Source organism: Glycine soja, chromosome 10, assembly GCF_004193775.1.
Source record: "Glycine soja cultivar W05 chromosome 10, ASM419377v2, whole genome shotgun sequence".
NCBI lineage: Eukaryota > Viridiplantae > Streptophyta > Magnoliopsida > Fabales > Fabaceae > Glycine > Glycine soja.
The window spans coordinates 41,094,877-41,115,709 of record NC_041011.1 but is presented as its reverse complement, the minus strand read 5'-3'; the positions used below and the strand labels follow the sequence as shown (position 1 = coordinate 41,115,709).

The window sequence follows — 20,833 nt, the reverse complement described above, 5'->3', positions numbered from 1 at the left end:
AACATATTATGTATTGATCACTAACAACAACTAGTCGGTGAATAATTAAACACATTGAACTCAATCAAATTTTAAAATAAACTCGGTAGTAGACTCTCTTTTTAGTAGACTCTATAAATTATAAATAAACTCGGTAGACTCTCGAATTTACCACCAAGTCAACGAGTTAACAAGTTAAAAAAATTAGACCAAAATGTAAGTCATTTTGGGTTATTTTTTATCTGTTTAATATTCAATATACCTTCATTTAGTGTGTTGTTCTCGAATAAAAAAATTATCACAATTACTAACATCAAATCCTTGTTCTCTAATGACATCAAATCCTCGATCAGAATGATCTACCACTATTATAACATTTGTAAGTTATTATCTAGTAGTGATACATTACTAGACTTGATTATTTAAGTATTGTGAAATTTATTATTTATTATTTTGTTTTATCACAGTGTTGAAATTTTTAATTAATATGTTATTTATATATATCTTGTTATTATTTTTATACGAAATGAACTCTTATGAGTTTACGAATTAAGTTTACTAGTCGAGTATATGAAACTCTCACAAATTTACATAAACTCTTAACTCTAAGTACAACCACTTTACTCAGATGAACATTTAATATAAACATAATCAAGCATAAAGAAATATAATCATGTGGCCATAATACTGTTCGTTAATTTCTTTTCATTACGTTAGTTTCTTATTTTTATAGCTATTGAATATTATAAAATTTTTATTGTTGAACGATTCTAACATTTTTTTTGCCTATATTAGAAATTAAGACTATTTTTTAACCCATTGAATCAAAAACTAATCCCGCTCACGTATATAGTTATCGTTAATCAGGGAATTTTACACACAGATAAAACAAACACGAATTAACAATTCTAACTTTAAGAATATTGATAATAGAGTATATTATTTGGACATTTAAAAGCATGGAACACTATACTTAATCCTCCTGTGAAATTAAGAAAGAAAGAAAACCAGCATTGGACCTCTAATGATATATTTACAATAATTTTGTAAATTTTTTAATCTTTCGTCATCATACTCATTTCATGGTAGTTAATATTTTCTTCTTTTTTTCTCTTATCCCTCTTCTACATTAAATTGTTATATAAATATTTTGGACAACTAGAATAATTTCAACAACTAATCCATCCATTAATTTCTTTTTTATTCGGATAATAAAATATATTATTCGAATAAAAAAGGTTAATGGTGAATTAAAGGTTAAAAATTATCTACCATGTCCAAATAAAAAATAATTTAATCAATGGATTAGTCATTAAAATTTTTAAAATAAGCAGAAGTAATCAATCAAGCAGCTACAAAGAATAATAAAAATAATTTCGGCATGGAAATATATGCCCATTGACAACTATCAATTGAAATATGTGTAGTACCATTCATTTGAAACAATGATGTCATGTCATAACTCTTTATGTACTGTAAAACATAATCTTGATTGAACCACCATCTTTCGGTAACCAAATGTTTACCCAATAATACTAGGAAAAAAACTAAAAAAGAACTTTTAACTTAACAATTAATTTAATCAAATTTAATTTATACATATATTTATTTAAAAAAATAATTTTGCTGAGAATTACTTTTAAGATAATTGATCATTTCTTTTTGTATGGGTTCTAACTTTCTAAGCGTGCAATCATTTTGTACGGATTGTAATTTTGTAAGCATGTGCCACACTTAAATGGAAAAATTAGATTTTTCTAGGCATCTTTCTTCCTTTGGTTCACAAAAATTACACGTAACAATCACTTAAGCATGATTGAAGAATAATTAGAAATTCATTTGAGAAGAATTAGGAGAATTCTATTGCATGATTTTAATCATAACCCATAATTGCTTGAGTTCTCTGACGGCTAATTAACCACAATGCCTTCAATTTTTGATAAAATCTAAATGATTTAGTTTTATGTAAATTAAATTATATGAGAACACAACTGATCGTTAGAATATTATATTTAAATTTCTAGAGTCCATGATATTACTACTTAAAGTCTACTTTCTAGTAACAAACATTATTTATGCACGTCAACATGCATATGAACATATAAAATATTTTATTTACACAATAAAATTATTTAAAAATTTATATAACTCTCTATATATATTACATTATATAATTTATTTCTTACTTATTTCTCTGGTATTTTTTTTTAAAAATGTGTATAATTTTGTTGTGTAAATACATTTATTTCTGAAACTTTATTGCAAGAAAACTTATGGTAAGTTATTAATTAAAGCACAATTGGTCATATTGTATTAATAAATTCATACAAAACAAACTCGTTTTTCTCATTTCTTTAAAATTTTAAGGATGTGGCACCTAGCACTTGAGTACAAAATTCATTATTACTGGGGGGTGATAAAGTTATCCAGAATAGTAAAATTTAAATTGTCTTCATTATTAGAGATAAAAACTTATCTTGGCTGGACTTTAGCTTTGAGTACCTAAACTTTGTATACTTGGACGAAAAAGACTGATGTTTTTTTAACCTTAGCTTTTATTAGTTGTTGTTCAAGTCCCTAGCTAAAAAAGTGAAGAATGTCCCAAAGAATGTTTTGCTTCCTCTTCCTTTATTTTTTTCACAGGGTCAATGTCTTCCCCATTAAAACAAATATGAAACCATCAATTGATTCTCTCACTAAAATAAAATAAAATAGAATATATATGAAAATAACACTTACACCGGAATAGAAATATTAATAGTTCTCATTCCTCAAACTAGCTATAGCTGTCGGTGCTCGCCAAATTCTAAGTTCTTTCAAATATACACAATCAATTTATATGCTATATTAAAGATAGCCAGCATCAACCAAAAAACAAAAATACAAAAAAGAGGTGGTACACTTCTTATTATGTGACAGAACATGGAAAAATCAATGAATTAAAACTGATCAAAATCCAAAGAAGGTACCTGCTGTTGCTGAACACTGAAACCACTACCAGACCCCACCTGCGAAGAAGACTCATGAGCTTGTGTTGTTTGATCTGGTTTTACTTGCTCGGGATTCTGATCAGGTGGAGTATTATTCAAGTGGCTTTCAGATTGTAGAACGAGTTTTCCTTGATTGTAGAGACTGCTCAACTGATGAAAGTAGGGACAAGTTCTTGAGTCAAGGGACCTCTTCTTAGTAATATCCTTGGTTTTCCTGAAGTACTTGTTTATGTTCTCCCACTTCTCTTTGCACCTCTTTGCACTCCTCTTGTATCTCAACTCCGACATCCCTTGTGAGATTCTCTCCCACAGAGGGACCTTGTTGTTCCCTTCCTTCTCCTCATTGTTGTTGTTGTTGTTCACACTGGTGCACCTCAGGTTTATGAGTGCCAACACTTCATCCTTTGGCCACCTTCTCCCAACATCGTCTTTCTCATTTGATGAGGACCCCTTATTCAAAATCGAATTTTTCTCTACTGGAATATTATTATTAATATGATTATTATTCTGGCTATTTAGAGAACAAGAACTAGGGTTCTGGGGAGGAGCTGGAGCTGGAGTTGAAGTAGAAGAAGTAGAAGGAATCAGTGTGTCTTGTGCAACACTTAAAGTAGGGTTTTCTGTTTGTGAAGGATTAGGGTTTTGTGAAATGTGGGTGTTTACCTTCTTGAGGGTGTGGCTTGCAGGGGACGAAGTAGTGGCTGAGAATTTGTTCAGGATTTGGATAATTTTGGCTTGTCTATCACCTGCAACAGCCTGCTCACGTGCCATCATCTCAAGCTCCTTGTTCATCTTCTCCATCTCTTGCTTCTTCCAAGCTTCCTCTCTGGTGAACTTCTCTTCATCTCTCTTCATCATGTCCTCAAGGAGCTTGTTGTGCATCTCTTCTTGCTGAGTCATCATCTTGTGCACAATGCTCTCGCAAAAACCCTTGAACATCTCAAACCTATCAGACCTCTTCCTCTTGCGGTCCTTTGTGATCTTTTCCACCGCAAGTGCCTCGTCGCTTTGTATTTTTGTCACCGATGCGTCAACAATAACGTTTCTCGAATCCCCTTCTTCCTCTTCCAATTCCAATGCATGGTGGTCCATCCTGCCTTGTTTCTGCAGTGGTGGCTGAGTCATCTTTTCAAGATGATCACCACTACTCCCTTGTTGGTGATAAAGTTGTTCAAGCTCACTAAGAAACCGATAATTGCTGGTACTATTATTGTTATTCTTGGCGTAATTGATGTTGTTGTTGAAATATCTACTCTCTTCTTCAAACTTCTCCTTGCACTTCTCTGCACTCCTCTTATATCCAAGCTCTGCTAGTTTCCTGCGCCCAAACCATAAATTATATAAATCCAAAATAAAAAAAAACACAACCATGGAATGAAAGCATCTATTAGCACCTTTGTCTTCAACACGTAATACTTCCCTTCCTTCCTCTTGGGTTGTGTGTTTTTGTGTGTGTGTGTGTGTGTCAAGGTGTCAGTGTGTTAGCTAAAGTGTAGGTGCACGTGTGCGTTTGTCTACCACATGAAGTTTTTAGGTAGCATACGATGCAACCACACTGATCAAACACAACACAAAGTGCAGCTCATAATTGTTTTTCTGATAACGAATTTATTGCGTTGATTTTTTTGGATGATCGTTGTTTAGAAAAAAAAGAAAAAAAAAGTTAAGGGCACGCAATAACAGTAAAAAAAATTAAGATTGAATTAAGTTAATTACCTTGAGACATGTTCCCAAGTGAGTTCTGGGAACCAACTTTCCATGCTAGATCTGATCCTCAAGAGGGTAAGCACTTCATCGGTAGTCCAGGGATCAATTAGTTCAGGAAGTTGTTGCCTTTGATCTCTTTGGATTTCGAAGTTCATTGGGACGGTGGTTGTGTTTTCTTCCTTCTCTTCATCTTTGTGGTGTAATGGGTGCAAGAGGTTGTTGGGTTGGAGTGGCAATTGATGAGAAGGGTTGTTATAAGGATCAAAATTGGAAGGGAAGGTGGTATTGGGGGTTCCTGAAGCATGGAGAGGGAAAGGTAAGTGAAGAGGTTGTGAGGTCCTTGGAGTTATGAATTGGTGGAACTGGTCTGGTACTCCATCGAACATGTTTGTGTTTTCTGTTAACACTTCTGTCTTCTTTACCCTCTTCTTTCCTGTGCTCACTGTAAATTAAAATCAGCAAAATGCTACAAGCAAGCACCTTACAAACCACGCACCAACCTCTCTCTCTCTCTCTGATTTCTGTCTTTCTCTCTCTCACATTTATCAAAGAATTTGTCCTTGCATGGAAGGGAAAAGATAGCCCACCACCACACCCTTTTAGAAGAAAGTGAACTCACGCCCCTAGCTAACAAATAATATATTCTATTTAATAATAAAACGAGAAGATTGTTAGCAACAACAAAAATTTATATATGATATGCATACAATTTTTTTAATTTATCAGAAAAAATAATAACTTCAATTATATATCATATAAAGTTAATTGAGATCACATAGTTTCATATTACTCAATAAATTTTTTTCTGATACACACTTTATATTTAGTTAAAATTTATTATTTTTGATAAATTTTAACTAATAATAGATTGAATAAATGTTTAAATTAAGACAAAAATAATTATACACCGAGGGTAATTTTTTTTACACAGATATTTAATTATAATTTATTATATATGATAAATTAATTAACATTTAAAATAATTATCTTAAAAAAATTTAAACAATAACTTATAATGACAATATAAAATAATTTTAAATTATCAAAAACATAATTGTTAAACTCTTAGACTAATGGATTGGTAATTAACATTTCTTAAATGAAGATGTGGCTTCCTTGAACAAGTCAATCAAATCACGTTACAAATAAAAAAGGCACATTGAGTGCTTTTTAGCTCTTTTCCTATTTCCAAATAAAATTCCAAAGTCATCTTTATCAAGCATCGCAATTCCTTCTGGTGAAAAAAAACTTTAAGTAGCCGGGATATATGAGTGTCACCCTCATCACAAATCAGATATGCTTTAGGAGAGAATAATTGGCGCCAGTATATACATCACAAAGGATAAGTGAATCCATAAAACAAGACGATTGTGTGCGTGATGGTGTTACCGGTTTGTATTTAATGGGGAAATGAATGCAATTGCTTCAACAAGAGGGAAAGAAAGAAAGGAAGAAAGGAAGAAAAGAAGGGGTGGTCTATTATATCATGTCATGCATGATTGGAGACTGAAGAGGACGCGCTTGTGGAAAGCGTGTGGTAGGGAGAGGACTGAGGTGGAAAATGATACTTGGAAAAAAGAAAGAAAGAAATAAATAGTTTTGGTTGTCACTGGGCCATTCGAATCCTATGCAGTAGCTGATGCTCATGATGGTGTAATTAACGGCATCAGGATGGCAGGACACGTGAAAACATGCAGAGGCTGGGACCAATTATTTAAGGATGGGAATCTTCACATGGTACAGAGGATACAGTGCTATAGTACACAGCTTCACCACAGTGCAGTGTGTGTGAGTCATGGATTCATGCATTGCCCTCTCTATACTACTATATCATCAAGAAGCCAAAATATATCATTTCAATTTGTTGATGGTTATGTTGGGCCTACTATTACATGTATAGTTTGGATCTATGAACACCAACAATAAGAATATTCCCCCCACCTTCAACGATTTACTTTCCCCTTTCTGCGACCTTGTTGCATCTTTAAGACTCCCCTTATGACCATCACCATGCACTATTTTTCCCCCCCTCCTTCCTTTGGTTGGTTCGTTTCATTAAGATTTGCACCAACACATAAAGAATATGTAATAAACTTTGGTATTTGCACCTACACATAATGGAAATAAAGAAAGGAAAAAAAAAAAAGAATGAGCAACTTAATTATAATAATGTTGCACCCCGACATATATATTATTGAAAGCGTTGTACATGTGATTGCTGGAATATTGAGGGTGAAATTAAGGTTAAACATGATTAAGAAGAAAAAATTAAAAGGAAAGAAAAAAAACAAACTTTCGGATTTGGGAGGAAGGAGGTGAGCTAAATAAGAAAGGGGTGGGGTAAGTGGTTAACCAGCTTGCGATGAGTTGTGGAAAGAGATATGTCATAACTCGCAACTTCTTCTCATTGCATTGGCTCAATCTTGGCCCTTGGTACCTGTCTACCTGCCAGTTTTTCCCTTACTTTTTGAGTTTTGACCTATTTGACTGAAAATGGCTGCAAGTTGTACCAATAGTTCATAGCAGTGAGGGGCTTGGATGTGCATTCATTTTTGTTAAAAGGGTCTCTCTTTCTCTCTCTCTCTTTTAATTATGCACCCAGTCTTAAAGTTTTGGTTCCATGTGGATGTGGGTTTGTCTTCTCTTTCAAACCTTCAATTTTATCTCACAATTGATTATTAAAAGGTGGCGGAATTTATAGGCCGAACTTGCATGAACATACCCAAAACTAAAATAAATGGGTCGTATTTATGGGCCTATTTTATTTTTGCCAAGTACTAGTGGATAATATAATAACTGAGTAGTAAGTACACTGTCATGGGTCTTGGATCGCTGATACACCCTAGGCCGTAAATTACAACTTTACTGGTTTGGTAGGAAGAGTAAGTACAATGCCAATTCTAGTGTCCAACCTCAAGTCCAACTTCTTTTCATATCTACTTCGTAACTGCAATCCGCAAAAAAGAAGAAGAATGAATTTCAAATTGTTTTTTTTTCTATGCTGAGGAAGTGTTTTTGCTTATATTATTTTAAGTTTCTATAAATAAAAATGAGATTAATACGCATACACTATCAAAAGGATTTTACACACAGCCAATCACATCCGTCAATAAATGTAAAGGATAATCCATTTTCACACTTCATTTCATATCTCAATATTTAAGATGAGACTACGTAGGAAATTTTAAATTAAAAACACTTTTTAAGTTTGAGTATTTATCATACACATATATTTTTTATTATAAATATTTAACTTTAACGTAATTGTTAGAATGCCACTGTGTCCTGAAACTAACATATAATAATCATGCAACCACATTTGCTTGTTAAGTGTTACTAAGAGTTGACCTGGAATGATAGAGAATTTATTAAATAAAAATGCAACCACATTTGCTGAAAGCTCCTTTAAACATCTTGTTTTTCAATGCACAAGGAAATTCTTCAATCTTCAATGGATATATTTTTTGTTTACCCTTTGTCTTTGGTTGAATTTGGTTTATTTGTAAGGTTATTTGTTTTAATTATTATAATAATTTAATGTGTATTTATTTATTATTAATTAATTTTTTGGTAATCATGAGATTGTTATCAAATGTTCATTATCTTTGTTAAAAGTTTATCTAGGCTAAGGAATCTTATTCAATAAAATCTTTCAATTTAATCATATTTTTTATTCATTCGTAAGACTCAAATATATTATATCTAATTTAAGAAATCTAAGATAAATTTCACACAAACCAATGTTATGTTGTTGTTTATATGTATTATTTATGATGATTAATTAATAAATACTTACTTGTATTTTAATTAATAAATTTTTGAAATTTTTATGGATTTACAATTAAAAGACAATAGTTTTAATAAAAAAAATTGTAATGAAAAAAAAGTAACTTAACTTTACTTATAAAATAATAAAAATATGATAACAAATTATTTGAACTTTAATAAATGCATTTTTTATTTCATTTTATTCCTCAATAACAATAATTGCATGAAATTATAGGTTTACATATTTATAAATCATTCAACATATTTCCATTTGTTAAACAAATGCTTTTGAGGCATAGATAAACAATTTTCAAACGGAACGATAACCCAGATATTATCGAGTAAGATGCAACTTATTTCACTTTTTCCTATATGATTATTAAACAAGTTTAAGTCATATCAATAAATAGGAAGGGAGGTAATTGAGTGTGTTACAAAAAGTATTTTAGTTAAATTATAGATTTTTTTATCGTCTGAAAAATTTATTTAGTTATTTAGTAAATGAATATTTTTTAATATTTTCTAGTATTTTTATAAAAATATTATTTGAAATAATATTTTTTTAAATATTAATTTTTAACTTTTTTATATTTATTCCCTTTTTTCCTTAAAAATTTATTAGATTTTAGTATCAAGACTAAAACAACTAAAACTTATAACAAGTTTTGTAAGCTTTAGACAAAAAAAAAAAAAAAAACATATTTCTTTTAGTTTTTATAAAAAAAAAAGATAATTGCTATTTCTATTCCGCTTTTATACTTTTACACTTTCCCTTTCTTTTATTTTGGTTTTTTTTCCTCCAAACTACCCTTCGAACACACTCTTCGTCAACGTAACCAAACCTCTCCTCTAAAATGCTAAAATCAAACATAAACACCAATTAATTCGACCATATTCAACAACAAAAACCAGAACTCCATAATTCATTGGAGCAATAACCTTATACCTATAACAAAAATAATAGTGCTAAACTTGAACAGTTATGTGAATATAGCAGTGAAATTCGCGATTGGATCTCTCAAATTATCGTACTCATCCCTAAACCTCATAATCCTCAAATGCTCTTCGGTTGTCAAAATACCAAAATCGCCACAACCACCGCAAAGAGGAAGTGAATCCAGAGAACTAATCATCCAAGACAGCGAGAGGAGCACGACGCACCTTCAACCTTCGATGAGCAGGAACTGCGTCGACACTGCAGTGGAGTGGCTGGAGATTTTGCGGCCGATGGGTTACTATACAAAGTGTTTTACCGAAGAAGAAGGATAGAGAGAATTACGACGATAATTTGGGGGAAATCTGAAAGAAAAAGTAAAAGGGGGGAAAATAGCAACTGTCAACAAAAAATGTCCTATTTATTAGAAAAAGTTGACAATAAATTCAATTTATAATTTTTTAATTTTTGTATGTTTTATTTATCCTTGGATTGGTCTCATTTTTAATCTTGTGTTTAAAGTAAAATTTTATCATTTTAATTTTTTTTACCTATGATATGATTTTCTTATTTTTTTATTATATATGATGATAATAATAGTGATATATAATAAGTATATGTGGGTTTTTTTTATATTTTACAAATAAAACTATAATAGTTTAAAATTAATTTAGTAATAAAGTTATAAATAATAGAAAATATATTTTATCAAGAGAATCAAATTTAAATTTTATAAAAATATTACATAAATATGTCTATTTATGTAATTTTATATTTTTTTGTTAAAAAATTAAACAAATAATTTATCAAAATAAGATAATTTTTTAATTTTCAGTTAATTGTTTAGCTCCCAACTAATTTTTCAACTTTTATGAAGCATATTCAATGATTTTTTTATGATTAAAAAATATAGGGGAGGATAATATATATTAAACATAAAGTGTAATATTTTTTCAAATAGAAGAATTTTTTAAATATCAATATCTTTTTAACAACTGTGTACAAAATCTGACTTTAATACTCCCTTCTTATCTATAAGTGTAAAAGATAATGGCATATATATGTTTTACAAAATACAACCATGATGCAATGAATAATAATAAAAAAATATGTTTGAATATCTTCATCTGTTTTTTTTTTTTGAAGAAAAATATCTTCATCCTAGATAACTGTCATATTAAAACATCAGAATATTTTCATCTTAGAAATTGGTTTGCAAAATATTCCCATCATATGCATTATACTCTTTAGAATTATAGGAATAAAACTTGCACGAGTTACACGAAATATAATACGAAAGGGTGATATTTTTAAAAAATAAAACTCAATTAATAAAGGTTGTGATTTGATATAAATCATGGTTTGTTACTTTTGCACGAAAAAACTTTGATTTTTTTAATGTAAATACATCTTATCTTTCCAGCTTTTTCTCAATCTACACTACTTTACAATTTAATTTCTAATATATATTACTTGAGACTTTTTCTCTCCTTTTTTATTTTTTTAATTTAAAATATTATAAAATATAAATATTATATTATATAATTTTTTAATTGGTTTTAAAATTATTTATTTATTAAATTAAATTTTATAATTTTGTTTTTTATTTTTTTTAAAGAAAATGATATTATTAAATATAATTATTTTTGTTTTATTATTTAATTTACTTAATATATTTTTTAGGTGAATATTTTTATTTAAAATCTGAATTTTCTAATATAATTATATTACTAAATATAATTACTTTGTTTATGTCATTAGATTTGACTAAAAATGAAAAAAAATTGTTTAACAATTTATTTATAGAAGAATATTATATTGCATTATCAATAAAATACTTAAACAATTACACTTTGACTAAGGAAAAATTTAAGATGGATATATATTAAGACAATTGTTTCTATGTTATGACCATGTTGTCGATAAATTTTACAATTTTTGCTACCTTTCTGTTCATTTTCGTTCGTCCAGTAGGAGTAGGATTACGAGTTGAAACAGGACGATTCTTTACCGTCTTTTTTCTCCTTGGATTAGGATCCCCTGAACCTGTTCATATTTTTGCAACATTCATTCGGGTGTGACAGTAAAAAATAATTACTGATTAAATATCTTTAAAAATATTTTTATTATTAAAAATAGCTCATATTTATCTTTTGGATATTTTAATCTTTTCTTTTTATATCTGCAAGCCATAAATAATAAAAATATCAATTTTTATCACTTAAGCAGAAAAAATAACTGTTAAATAAATATTTTTAAATATATTTTCAATATATTTTTATTTAAAGATATTTTCAATAAATTTTTTTTAAAGATATTTTCAATATAACAGTTACTACTCTTTGAAATTTTATGTTTATTGTATAAGATAAATGTATCAATTAATTTTTTACTATATTTTTTAGTTTATTTTAATACTACTAATTAATTTTCTTATTTTTTTAATTAATGAACATAAAAAAAATATTAACAACACATAAATTTAACTATAAAAGTACATACGAAATAACTAAAAAATTATACTCTAATTGTATTCAATTTTTTTATTTTTCTTTATCGGTATATTTTCTTTAAAAAAATAAAAAACAAAATTATAAAATTTAATTTAATAAATAAGTAATTTTAAAATCAATTAAAAAATCATATAATATAATGTTTATATTTTATAATATTTTAAATTATTTTTTTTAAAAAAAGAGAAAAAGTCCTAAATAGTGTATATTAAGAATTAATTTACAAAGTAGTGTAGATTGAAAAAAAGTAAAAAAAAAGGTGTAATTATGAAAAAAAACCAAAAAACTTTTCTTACATTTATCATTTCCCATTAAAGAAGTACAAAAAAGAAAATAGGTTTTCCAACTCGACAATATGTACCTCATTAATAATTAATTAATTTTGTTTCCTATCCCCTATATATTAAATTAAAAAACCTAACAAAAAATTAAAAATTAAATATTTTCTTTCATCCCTCCTATTTCATACAGGCCATAATCGTTAAGATTTTTTTTTGTTTTTTTTTTCTGAGTTCATAATCGTTACGACTTACGACAAGTAAGATTAATTTTATTTTAATACCAAGTGGTGCCTTAAAAAACAAAACATTATATTATAGTATTCACAAAACCCTTTGAGACTTGATCTTCCTTAAACCCTACGCACGCCTTCGTTGTTCTCGTAGACTTGGAATTTTTTCATTCCCAGGCGGCGATGGCGGATTCTTCAAGCAACTCAAAGGATCACCACAACACGCGCGTCTACCACCCTTACCAGGACCTCAACGTCCCCATCCAGAAGCTCTACAACCTCCCCACCGCGCCGGAGCACCTCTTCCCGGAAGAAGCCGCCAGGACCCACCGCTCCTGGGGCGACAACCTCCAATACTACACTGGCTCCGGCTACCTCGCCGGTGCCTTGATCGGAGCCGCCAGGGGCACCGTCCAGGGCCTCCGTGAGGCTGAGTCCGGCGACTCCCTCAAAATCCGACTCAACCGAGTCCTCAACTCGGGGGGCCACGCGGGTCGCAGACTCGGGAACTCGCTCGGCGTGGTGGGCCTCATCTTCGCGGGACTCGAGAGTGGGATGACCTACTTAAGGGGCACCGATGACCTCGTCAACAGCGCCGTCGCCGGACTCGGCACCGGAACGCTCTTTAGGGCCGCCGCCGGACCCCGATCCGCCGCTATTGCCGGCGCCATCGGCGGGATCGCCGCCGCCGCCGCGGTTTCCGGGAAGCAAGCTTTGAAAAGATACGTTCCGATCTAGGAAACAATTAGGTTAACGACCATGGGGATGGTGGTACAAATTAGATTAATATTTTGGAATTAATTGTCTTCCTTTTTTTTTTATCATTATAGTGTTTGTTGCTATTCGTTTCATATTGCAGTTGTAATTTGTAAAACCCTCTCCATAAATTCATGTATTTAGTTTTAAAGCACAGAAGTGACCATGAATTTTTATAATTATTGTTTAATGTGTTTCTTGTCGTCCTCTCTGTTGATTGTCACCGTGGTTATTCTAATCTAGGCTGATTATAAGAGATGGATTCTCTGTAATTTTCGTATAAAACGGTGTCGTGTCAACTATGTATGCTTTGGCTTTGCTTTTCTATTCTCTTTAGCCAGTCTTGTGTAGAAATGGCTTGTTAGTTTCATTTGAAATCTTGCCTTGAGAGTTGAGTATGGTCGATTAAACTCCTTTGCGACAAGTTAGAAACCGTCTTTATTAACGTGTTCATGTGATTACGTATTCAGGATTAAAATGTGCTCCGAGTCATAGACATGAATAGAGAACATGAAACTATGTTAACTGTTAAACAACCATTATGATGAAAATGAGCTAGCTAGTCCTATTATGCAGGGTGTGTTCACCACTCATCCTCGGCTGTTTCAACCTTGAGCATGTTTGGTTTTCATTTGCCAAACAAATCAAGACCTTTTCTTTTATATTTATTTTATTTTTAGTTGTTGGATTTATCCTGGAATACCCATTGTAACATTTTAAACTGGAAATCAAACATACACCCCGTCTAATGTCGTTATTTTCTTTCTAAAAGTATAATTTTTAGAAATAATTATGTATTAATAATATAATTTTTTTAACTTAGTTATAGTTGTATACTTATTTAATTATGCTGTTTAACTATATACATTACATTATACAATCAATTTGACATTATTTTTCTCACACTCATATTATCAAATTGAATTTAGACTCAAATACATGGTTCTATTAAAATTTCAAGTTAGATAAGAATAAAGTAGAATTGCATTCCTCTGTGGAACACCACTACTATTACGGGCCCGAAAACCTTGTGGGCTCTCAGTTTCCATGGGTCCAAATTTCCAAGTACAATTTTTTTTTTACAGGATTTGAATCCTGCACTCTTATATGATATGTGTACCTTGCACCTTCTATTTTAGTATGAAAATACTGTACTACCCTTAATGAGCTACTACCTTCTTTTTCAATCCTAACACCTTCCTCATTTAGAAACCATTCAATCCACGACGGCAGCTCTAGCAACGGCTCCTCTCCCTCCCACGACAGCTCATATTTTTCCCTTGTCCTGCACCACCTCCTTTCCCCTGACACCCTTCTCATAATGTCGCGACTCTTGTTCTTCCAGAATAGGTGTTCCATAATAATAAAACTAGTATAGATTTTCCATAATAGTAAAAAGATAGTTTCTAGAATAGGTGTTCCATAACAACAAAAAATAACTTCCAAAGTAGGTGTTCCATAACAGTAAAAAATAGCTTCCAAAATGTCTGTTCCATAACAGTAAAAAAATAACTTTTGAAATGCTTTTTCCATAATAATAATAACAATAAAAAATATTTTATGTATTCCAGAAACCCTATTCCATAATTCAATGTATAGTCCAGAATGACCATTTCGTAAGGCTATTATATAGCTTCCAGAATTGTGTCTCTAGAATAATGGTTGAAAATAAAATAAAATAAAAACATTATAGAATCGTCGCTTCTGATTACCTTCAATGGTGGAAAAAAATAATACTTTAAATCACAGAAGGTTCATCAATTTCTTTTAGATTTCTCATATTAGTTTGAATTAAAAGTCATCAAAACGAAATACCCATATTGAATAGAACAACGTTATTGGCATATAGTTCCAAAAAGGAGCAAGGCAAAGGCATACATGAGCTCTGATACCAAATGTAAAAGATACACGTACTGATCTAAACATGCGAATGAATTTAAATGACATATTCAAATCAAACAACGGAAGCTAAACAGCACAAGCATACCTCGCAGATCAAACACGAAGTAGCGCAAGCACGAACCCGAAATCAACTTTGTTTTTCTAGACCCTTACTCACTCAAAATAGATGGTTTATTTTTTCGAATAGAGAAGTAGGCTTGGTGATACAAAACTGAGAGCACCCCATCCTATTTATAGAATCTGTCCATCATAGAGCTCAACCAATTTTGATCAAAACATTGGTTTGAGAATAAGGAGGTGAGTTTATCACTGAACGTGGAAGAAAAATAGACCAAATTCAGAAAACAAATTTCCGAAGAAAATTGTAACGAAAAAAATAGAAAAACGTGGATCCATCCGAAAATTCCATCATTTTTTACATGTAAAACCTACTTCACCGGTAACGGTTTCCAACAGGTAGATATTGCCTCAACATCTAGAAGGAACGGAGAAAATTACCTTTCATCCATAGATATAGTCCAAAAAACAGTGACAATGTTAGTCAGGCGATAATGATTGTTTCCTGTGTCATTGATTAATTATACAACACGAGTCCGTAAATGCATTATTGATTTAAAGTTAAAGGCTTAACATTAAACAGAGCAAGCAGCCTAAATGCACTTCTTAATGCAATAATTTCAATCAGCTTATGGGTAATATTACGAGTCCGTAAACAGTAATAGTGAAAGAATGACAAACTATTAACCAAAAAAAGACAAAGTTAAGGTGTACAGCTTAGTTCCGGAACAGATTGACTTTGGTGAGAGATATCTCAAAAATCAACATTAGGAAAAGAATAGTCCTATTGTAAACTGTAAGACACCTCCAACTGTTTTACATTAGTAGGAAAAACAGCCATTTTTGCAAATATAACTAGTCCACCAACATAATCATTAATCAAAGAATATATCCTACACTAGCTATATATTATATTATGTGCAATGATTTAGCTCGCTCCATGGCTGTATTGTGCTGGATAAAGTTAGAATTGAACATCAACACGGGTTCTGATGGGCTTGAGCTTAATTCCTAAACTCTCTGGGGAGAGCAGTTCTGGTGCTATGCATGAATAATGGCTAGTGGGGCTTGCGGGATTTGAACAATTGCTTGATGAGGAAGCAGCATGTGTTTGTCTGTGGTAGCCAAAACCCATTAAGAAACCCTCAAGTGGTGATATCATGGAATTTGGGTGCTCTTCTGTTACTAGTGAGCCACAAGCCTGAACCTGAGCAAGTATTACAAAATGATCATGCTATTTTTGTTTGTCTTCTCAACTAGATTTAAGGAGGCTGCTGAGTATAAGTTATATGTTGACTCATAAAATGAATGTACAACCTACCTCAACAAGTGCGCAGATTTTGTGGTTCATTTTTGTGCTCATGTACACAGATTCAGCATGGAATGGACTACTCTCACCTGCAAATATAAGTGTTCTACATTGCAAGTCCTTCAGACCCTCAGTGAGATCGTGCCTTCTGCAACCAGTTAATCACTTTGGTAAAACATCACGGAAACAATTAACAATTTTGCCAAGGTTTTCAATTTTTCAGAAATTTATTGAAATTATAAGAAATAACATTTTTTTATGTTTTTCAGTAAAATCCCATGGTGGTCTGCCAAAAATCAAACGAGTCAGTAGCCACAGATTAGAATTTGGTTTCTCCCGTAGAATAATGTATGGAATGACAATTATTTCCACGTCGAATTCTAGCAACTTGAACTTCTTAAGCAAATCACCAAAATATGCTATTGAATCATCTGAAGAACATTTAACTTTAAAGTATCATCTTTATAAGAAACCCAACAAGTATCATCTGAAGGTAAGAATATTTGAAGTTTCATCTGGAGAATTTTGTCCTTATGTGGAAGATAGTGTCATAGTATAATATCCTTACAAGAAATGGCATTCTTTTGTCATCCATTCATTTACATGCCCATGTTAGTCTGCCCAAACAAAATCCAAGTCAGTGGCCATCGGATAGAATTTGGTTCTCTCGTAAAATAACAACTATTGCCATTTCAAATTCTAATAATAAAAAAAAAACTAATGTACCCTGGTGCTTGAAGGCTTTCTCTCTATGCAAAGATACGGGGAGAGTTATTGTACGCTAAGAACCCTAGCATAAACAAAAAAAATCGTTTCCGGATTCAAACCCATGACCAACCGTGGCCAAGACACAACTTTACCACTGTGCTACGGCTTGCCCTCTATTTCAAATTCTAATTGTAGAAAAGAATTTTCTTACAACTTGCATGAACTTCATAAACAGACCACCAAAATATACTATTGAATCATCTCAAGAATATTTAAAGTATCATCAATAATAACAGGATTAACTAAGTACAGGAAAAAAAAAACAGGAGCCAAGAGAAAGTAAAAGAAAACTATCATGGTTGTAAAAAACATTATAACTTACACATTAATAGCTTGGAGAAATCGCATGACATTCAAACTTTGCCTTTCATCCAGAAGCTGTAATTGTAGACCAGAAAAGAGGATAAGCAAGTTAGAATCCTACACATTCAAATTATGCATGTACACAAGGCTTATGTATGTTATTTACTAAAATTGATGTGTTAATACCCTTCGGCACGTTAGTATTATATCTGATTCTGCTCCCTGAACACTGCACCTAAGTTCCTATAACAAATGTAGAGAAGTAATGTCATATATAGAAATGATTTTACCTTCATAATGAGGGATGAAGGGAAGAATGTGAAGAATACCTTACTGAAGTAACGCTGCAGAAGACATTCCTTCAGTACACCGCACATACCATAGAAGTATATTAAATTCATCAAGACCTGCATGAATGGATATAAAAAACCTTTAGGGAGGCCTTATGTTTACAAGGGCAATGAATTTTCTGTAATAACTTGGTATGTACGTTCCGGAAAATGAAATGCTCCATCAGTTTTGGAATTAAGAAGTCAAATATTGAATGACTACTAATAAGTAGTAATGGCCATTAATGAGTGGTAATGACTACTAAATGTATTCTTGAGTGGTAATGCCTATTTATTAAGATTTTACCATTTCTGAACTTATTTTTATTTTTCTGCATTTAGTTAATGACCTGTGTTTTGTTTTGTAGTTTGTAACATCACAGGTTAAAAATTTTAATCTAACATTTTCTTCTTTTTATTTTATTGCTTTACAACTTCGAAGGTATCTAAGGAATTGTTATATGATAGCCAATGATGCTGACCTGGACTTTTATTGCTGTGTCAGACACACATCGTAGACTTAAGTTTTCATATTGTTTTATTGTATACAAAAAAGTTATGTATCCTTGTCAGTTAATGAGCTACTAAAAATTTTAATCTAGTTACAGACACTTAGTAGATAGCATATGATAAAAGCCAATGCTGACAGAGATTAAACCTTGTTGTAAAGCCATTCAGTCCATGAAGGAGATTTGCAAATAGGTGAAACAAGAATCAATCCAAGCACTCGTTCTTTGTATTTCATCTGCCAAATTAGGAAAAAGCTCGATGGTTTACCATACTAGATTGTTATGGTGGATTAAGTTATAATTCACAAATGCCAACTTACAGCAAATAGAGTGAGGACATAAGCACCAGCTGTTACACCCAAGCACAGAACCTCCCTTAGCCTAATTTAAGAGGGTTTTGGAAAATGGTTAAAATCCTATTCCAAGTAAGAATATCAAAGAGGCTTGTTTTAGGAATCTAAAATTGTATTCAATAACAAATACTTAAGTTCCTTTACATAGACCTACTAATATATATATATGTACTCTCTTTCCTTGGTTTAAATTATCCAGCAATGCACAAACAATGTGCATGACACCAACAGTTATCACATTCTTCCTTTTAAAACAATAGGGGAATGCTTAGAATAACTGATGCTCTACATACCCAAAGAAATCAAGCACTTCTGCAATCTGGTCAGCAAGGTCATCCACGCAGAGCAATGGTTCATCTGAAGAAATGACATCAGCTCCCAACTGCAATAACTCTTAAAAATTATAAAAGAGTCAAATTATACTCAAGGTCAAGGAGAGGACAGCATCGTTGAGGTCTTATATTATGTTTCATAGAAGTTATTTAACATAACTGTTTAATCATAAATATTTCAAGGAAGTTACAATTCCTCAACATTGAATCATGTTGAAGATTTCAAAATGAAAAGGGATACAGTTACATAGAAAAGCCTAGATGAGCTTTATATGAGTTGGGAAGGAAGGCGAAGAATGCTAATACCGACCTCATGCCCCGGAGCATCAATGTGATAAATGCAGAAGTTATGAAGCAACAAAGAAGCTGCCTCTGGGCAGAATAAAAGACCCTGGAAACAAGACACATCTGCAAAAAAGCCAAAATCAAGTTATTGTAATTATATAGTAATCCAAAACTACAAACACAAAGGTTGCTTTGCTTCTAATTCAAAACATCTTCACTGAATCGCATAGACAAGACATGGAACATTTTGTGAGGAAATTCATTCATATTCATATTGAAAATATATGCAAACAAAAGCAATATAAATAAGAAGGTTACAATTGAGAGCCAGGTCTGGGTAGGTTATTAAAGCGGGTTTTTCTTGATCCCCACAAACAAGCACAGACACGGAACCTTTACTAGTTTTAACCGTGCATTCCTGCAAGAACATAATCTATGATAAGTACATGATTTTGATACCAGTTCCATTACACTATCACATAAACACAAGCTAAACTTGGAGATGAATGGTTCTCTTCAAAAACTTGTAACGTGTTAAAGTGCCATTACCTTTCCTCCCAAAGGAATCAAATCAATGTCAATGGAGACAGAGTCGCTTGACTCGCCCATGGCTCCGCTCTATACATCAACAAATGCCTCACACTGCTTAATATTGATATTCACGACCAACCTCTTCTCTTCTTAGTTCTTAGTTCTTACTCTTCGTATTCGTTGGTGTCAAATTACGGGCAGAACCTCTTTATTTGAAGGGAACCACACAAATGACCTTAGTAAATAGTGACAACGTATGAGAGTACGAGATTTTACGGTCCTTGCACTGTGTCGTGAGTCACTCAGTCAGTGACCGTTGGAGATGGTTAAAAGACAATCAATTTAAAATTTATTTACTTTTTTATTACCTTTGCGTTGCCATTCAGGAATTAGTTGAGGTACCAGTAATTTGGGTCAAGTCAATGTATAACTTCAATTAGGCTAAAATTCTTTGGGTACCAGCTTTCTTCATTTCAAAGATTTCAACTCAATATTTTATTTAAAGAATAATTAAATTCCTGATCATTTAATTAAATAGTAATATTTTATATTTACACATAATGATGAATGATTTGCACTTTTTAAAGCTTTTTAGTTAAAAAGAATACTATAATAGAAGTAATGTTTGAGGAGGGAGAGGATTTGGTTGCTGTGTGCGGGTGCAGGAGAGGAGATGTAGGTTGGTGTTGAGCTGGATTACATTAGCGGCGCACATGTGAGGCATAAATGAAATGGAAGGTGAGGGCTTTCTCGTAATTTTGCTCAAGCATCATTATACAGCTGTAGGCCACCTGGATTTCTGTTCTAGGAGAAAGCTCTCCACTAACATATGATCGGACGCCAGCTCATTTGTATTTTTTAGTACATATATTACAGGATTTAAATCTAATTAAGATTATGGAAAGATACAATACCAAATATGCTGTTTTTTTTAATATAAAATTAAACTGTATCTGCTTCCTCTTTTTAATTGTTTAATGTAATTAATATAAAGATT

The 20,833-nt window shown here is 31.7% G+C and overlaps 3 protein-coding genes across 3 annotated transcripts; 1 reads left to right on the top strand and 2 right to left on the bottom strand.

Annotated features, from left to right (window-relative positions):
• Nucleotides 1-2,676: 2,676 nt before the first annotated feature.
• LOC114372460 (trihelix transcription factor GTL2-like) lies at nt 2,677-5,203 on the bottom strand. Its single transcript, XM_028330025.1, has 2 exons — nt 4,686-5,203; nt 2,677-4,287 (listed from the first exon to the last, which is right to left on the bottom strand). Exons 1-2 carry the CDS (start codon nt 5,060-5,062, stop codon nt 2,919-2,921), a joined length of 1,746 nt encoding a protein of 581 aa, XP_028185826.1. The 5' UTR covers nt 5,063-5,203; the 3' UTR covers nt 2,677-2,918.
• Nucleotides 5,204-12,477: 7,274 nt separating this feature from the next.
• On the top strand, nt 12,478-13,354 carry LOC114370285 (mitochondrial import inner membrane translocase subunit TIM23-1-like). Its single transcript, XM_028327588.1, has one exon. The coding sequence runs from the start codon at nt 12,586-12,588 to the stop codon at nt 13,138-13,140; it is 555 nt and encodes a 184-aa protein (XP_028183389.1). The 5' UTR covers nt 12,478-12,585; the 3' UTR covers nt 13,141-13,354.
• Nucleotides 13,355-15,779: 2,425 nt separating this feature from the next.
• Nucleotides 15,780-20,037, bottom strand: LOC114369934 (protein NDL2-like). Its single transcript, XM_028327217.1, has 11 exons — nt 19,855-20,037; nt 19,624-19,723; nt 19,331-19,428; nt 18,982-19,070; nt 18,656-18,716; nt 18,485-18,571; nt 17,827-17,904; nt 17,684-17,740; nt 17,517-17,572; nt 16,439-16,574; nt 15,780-16,324 (listed from the first exon to the last, which is right to left on the bottom strand). Exons 1-11 carry the CDS (start codon nt 19,912-19,914, stop codon nt 16,082-16,084), a joined length of 1,065 nt encoding a protein of 354 aa, XP_028183018.1. The 5' UTR covers nt 19,915-20,037; the 3' UTR covers nt 15,780-16,081.
• Nucleotides 20,038-20,833: the final 796 nt, after the last annotated feature.

Excerpts from the sequence above, each read along its gene's own strand:
- LOC114372460 (XM_028330025.1), bottom strand. The coding sequence starts at position 5,062 with ATGTTCGATGGAGTACCAGACCAGTTCCACCAATTCATAACTCCAAGG. Across the intron at positions 4,288-4,685 it reads ACTTGGGAACATGTCTCAAG|GAAACTAGCAGAGCTTGGAT; the intron begins GTAATTAACTTA and ends GTTTGGGCGCAG.
- LOC114370285 (XM_028327588.1), top strand. The coding sequence starts at position 12,586 with ATGGCGGATTCTTCAAGCAACTCAAAGGATCACCACAACACGCGCGTC.
- LOC114369934 (XM_028327217.1), bottom strand. The coding sequence starts at position 19,914 with ATGGGCGAGTCAAGCGACTCTGTCTCCATTGACATTGATTTGATTCCT. Across the intron at positions 18,717-18,981 it reads GAAGTGCTTGATTTCTTTGG|GCTAAGGGAGGTTCTGTGCT; the intron begins GTATGTAGAGCA and ends CTCTTAAATTAG. Across the intron at positions 17,573-17,683 it reads TAATACTAACGTGCCGAAGG|CTTCTGGATGAAAGGCAAAG; the intron begins GTATTAACACAT and ends CTACAATTACAG.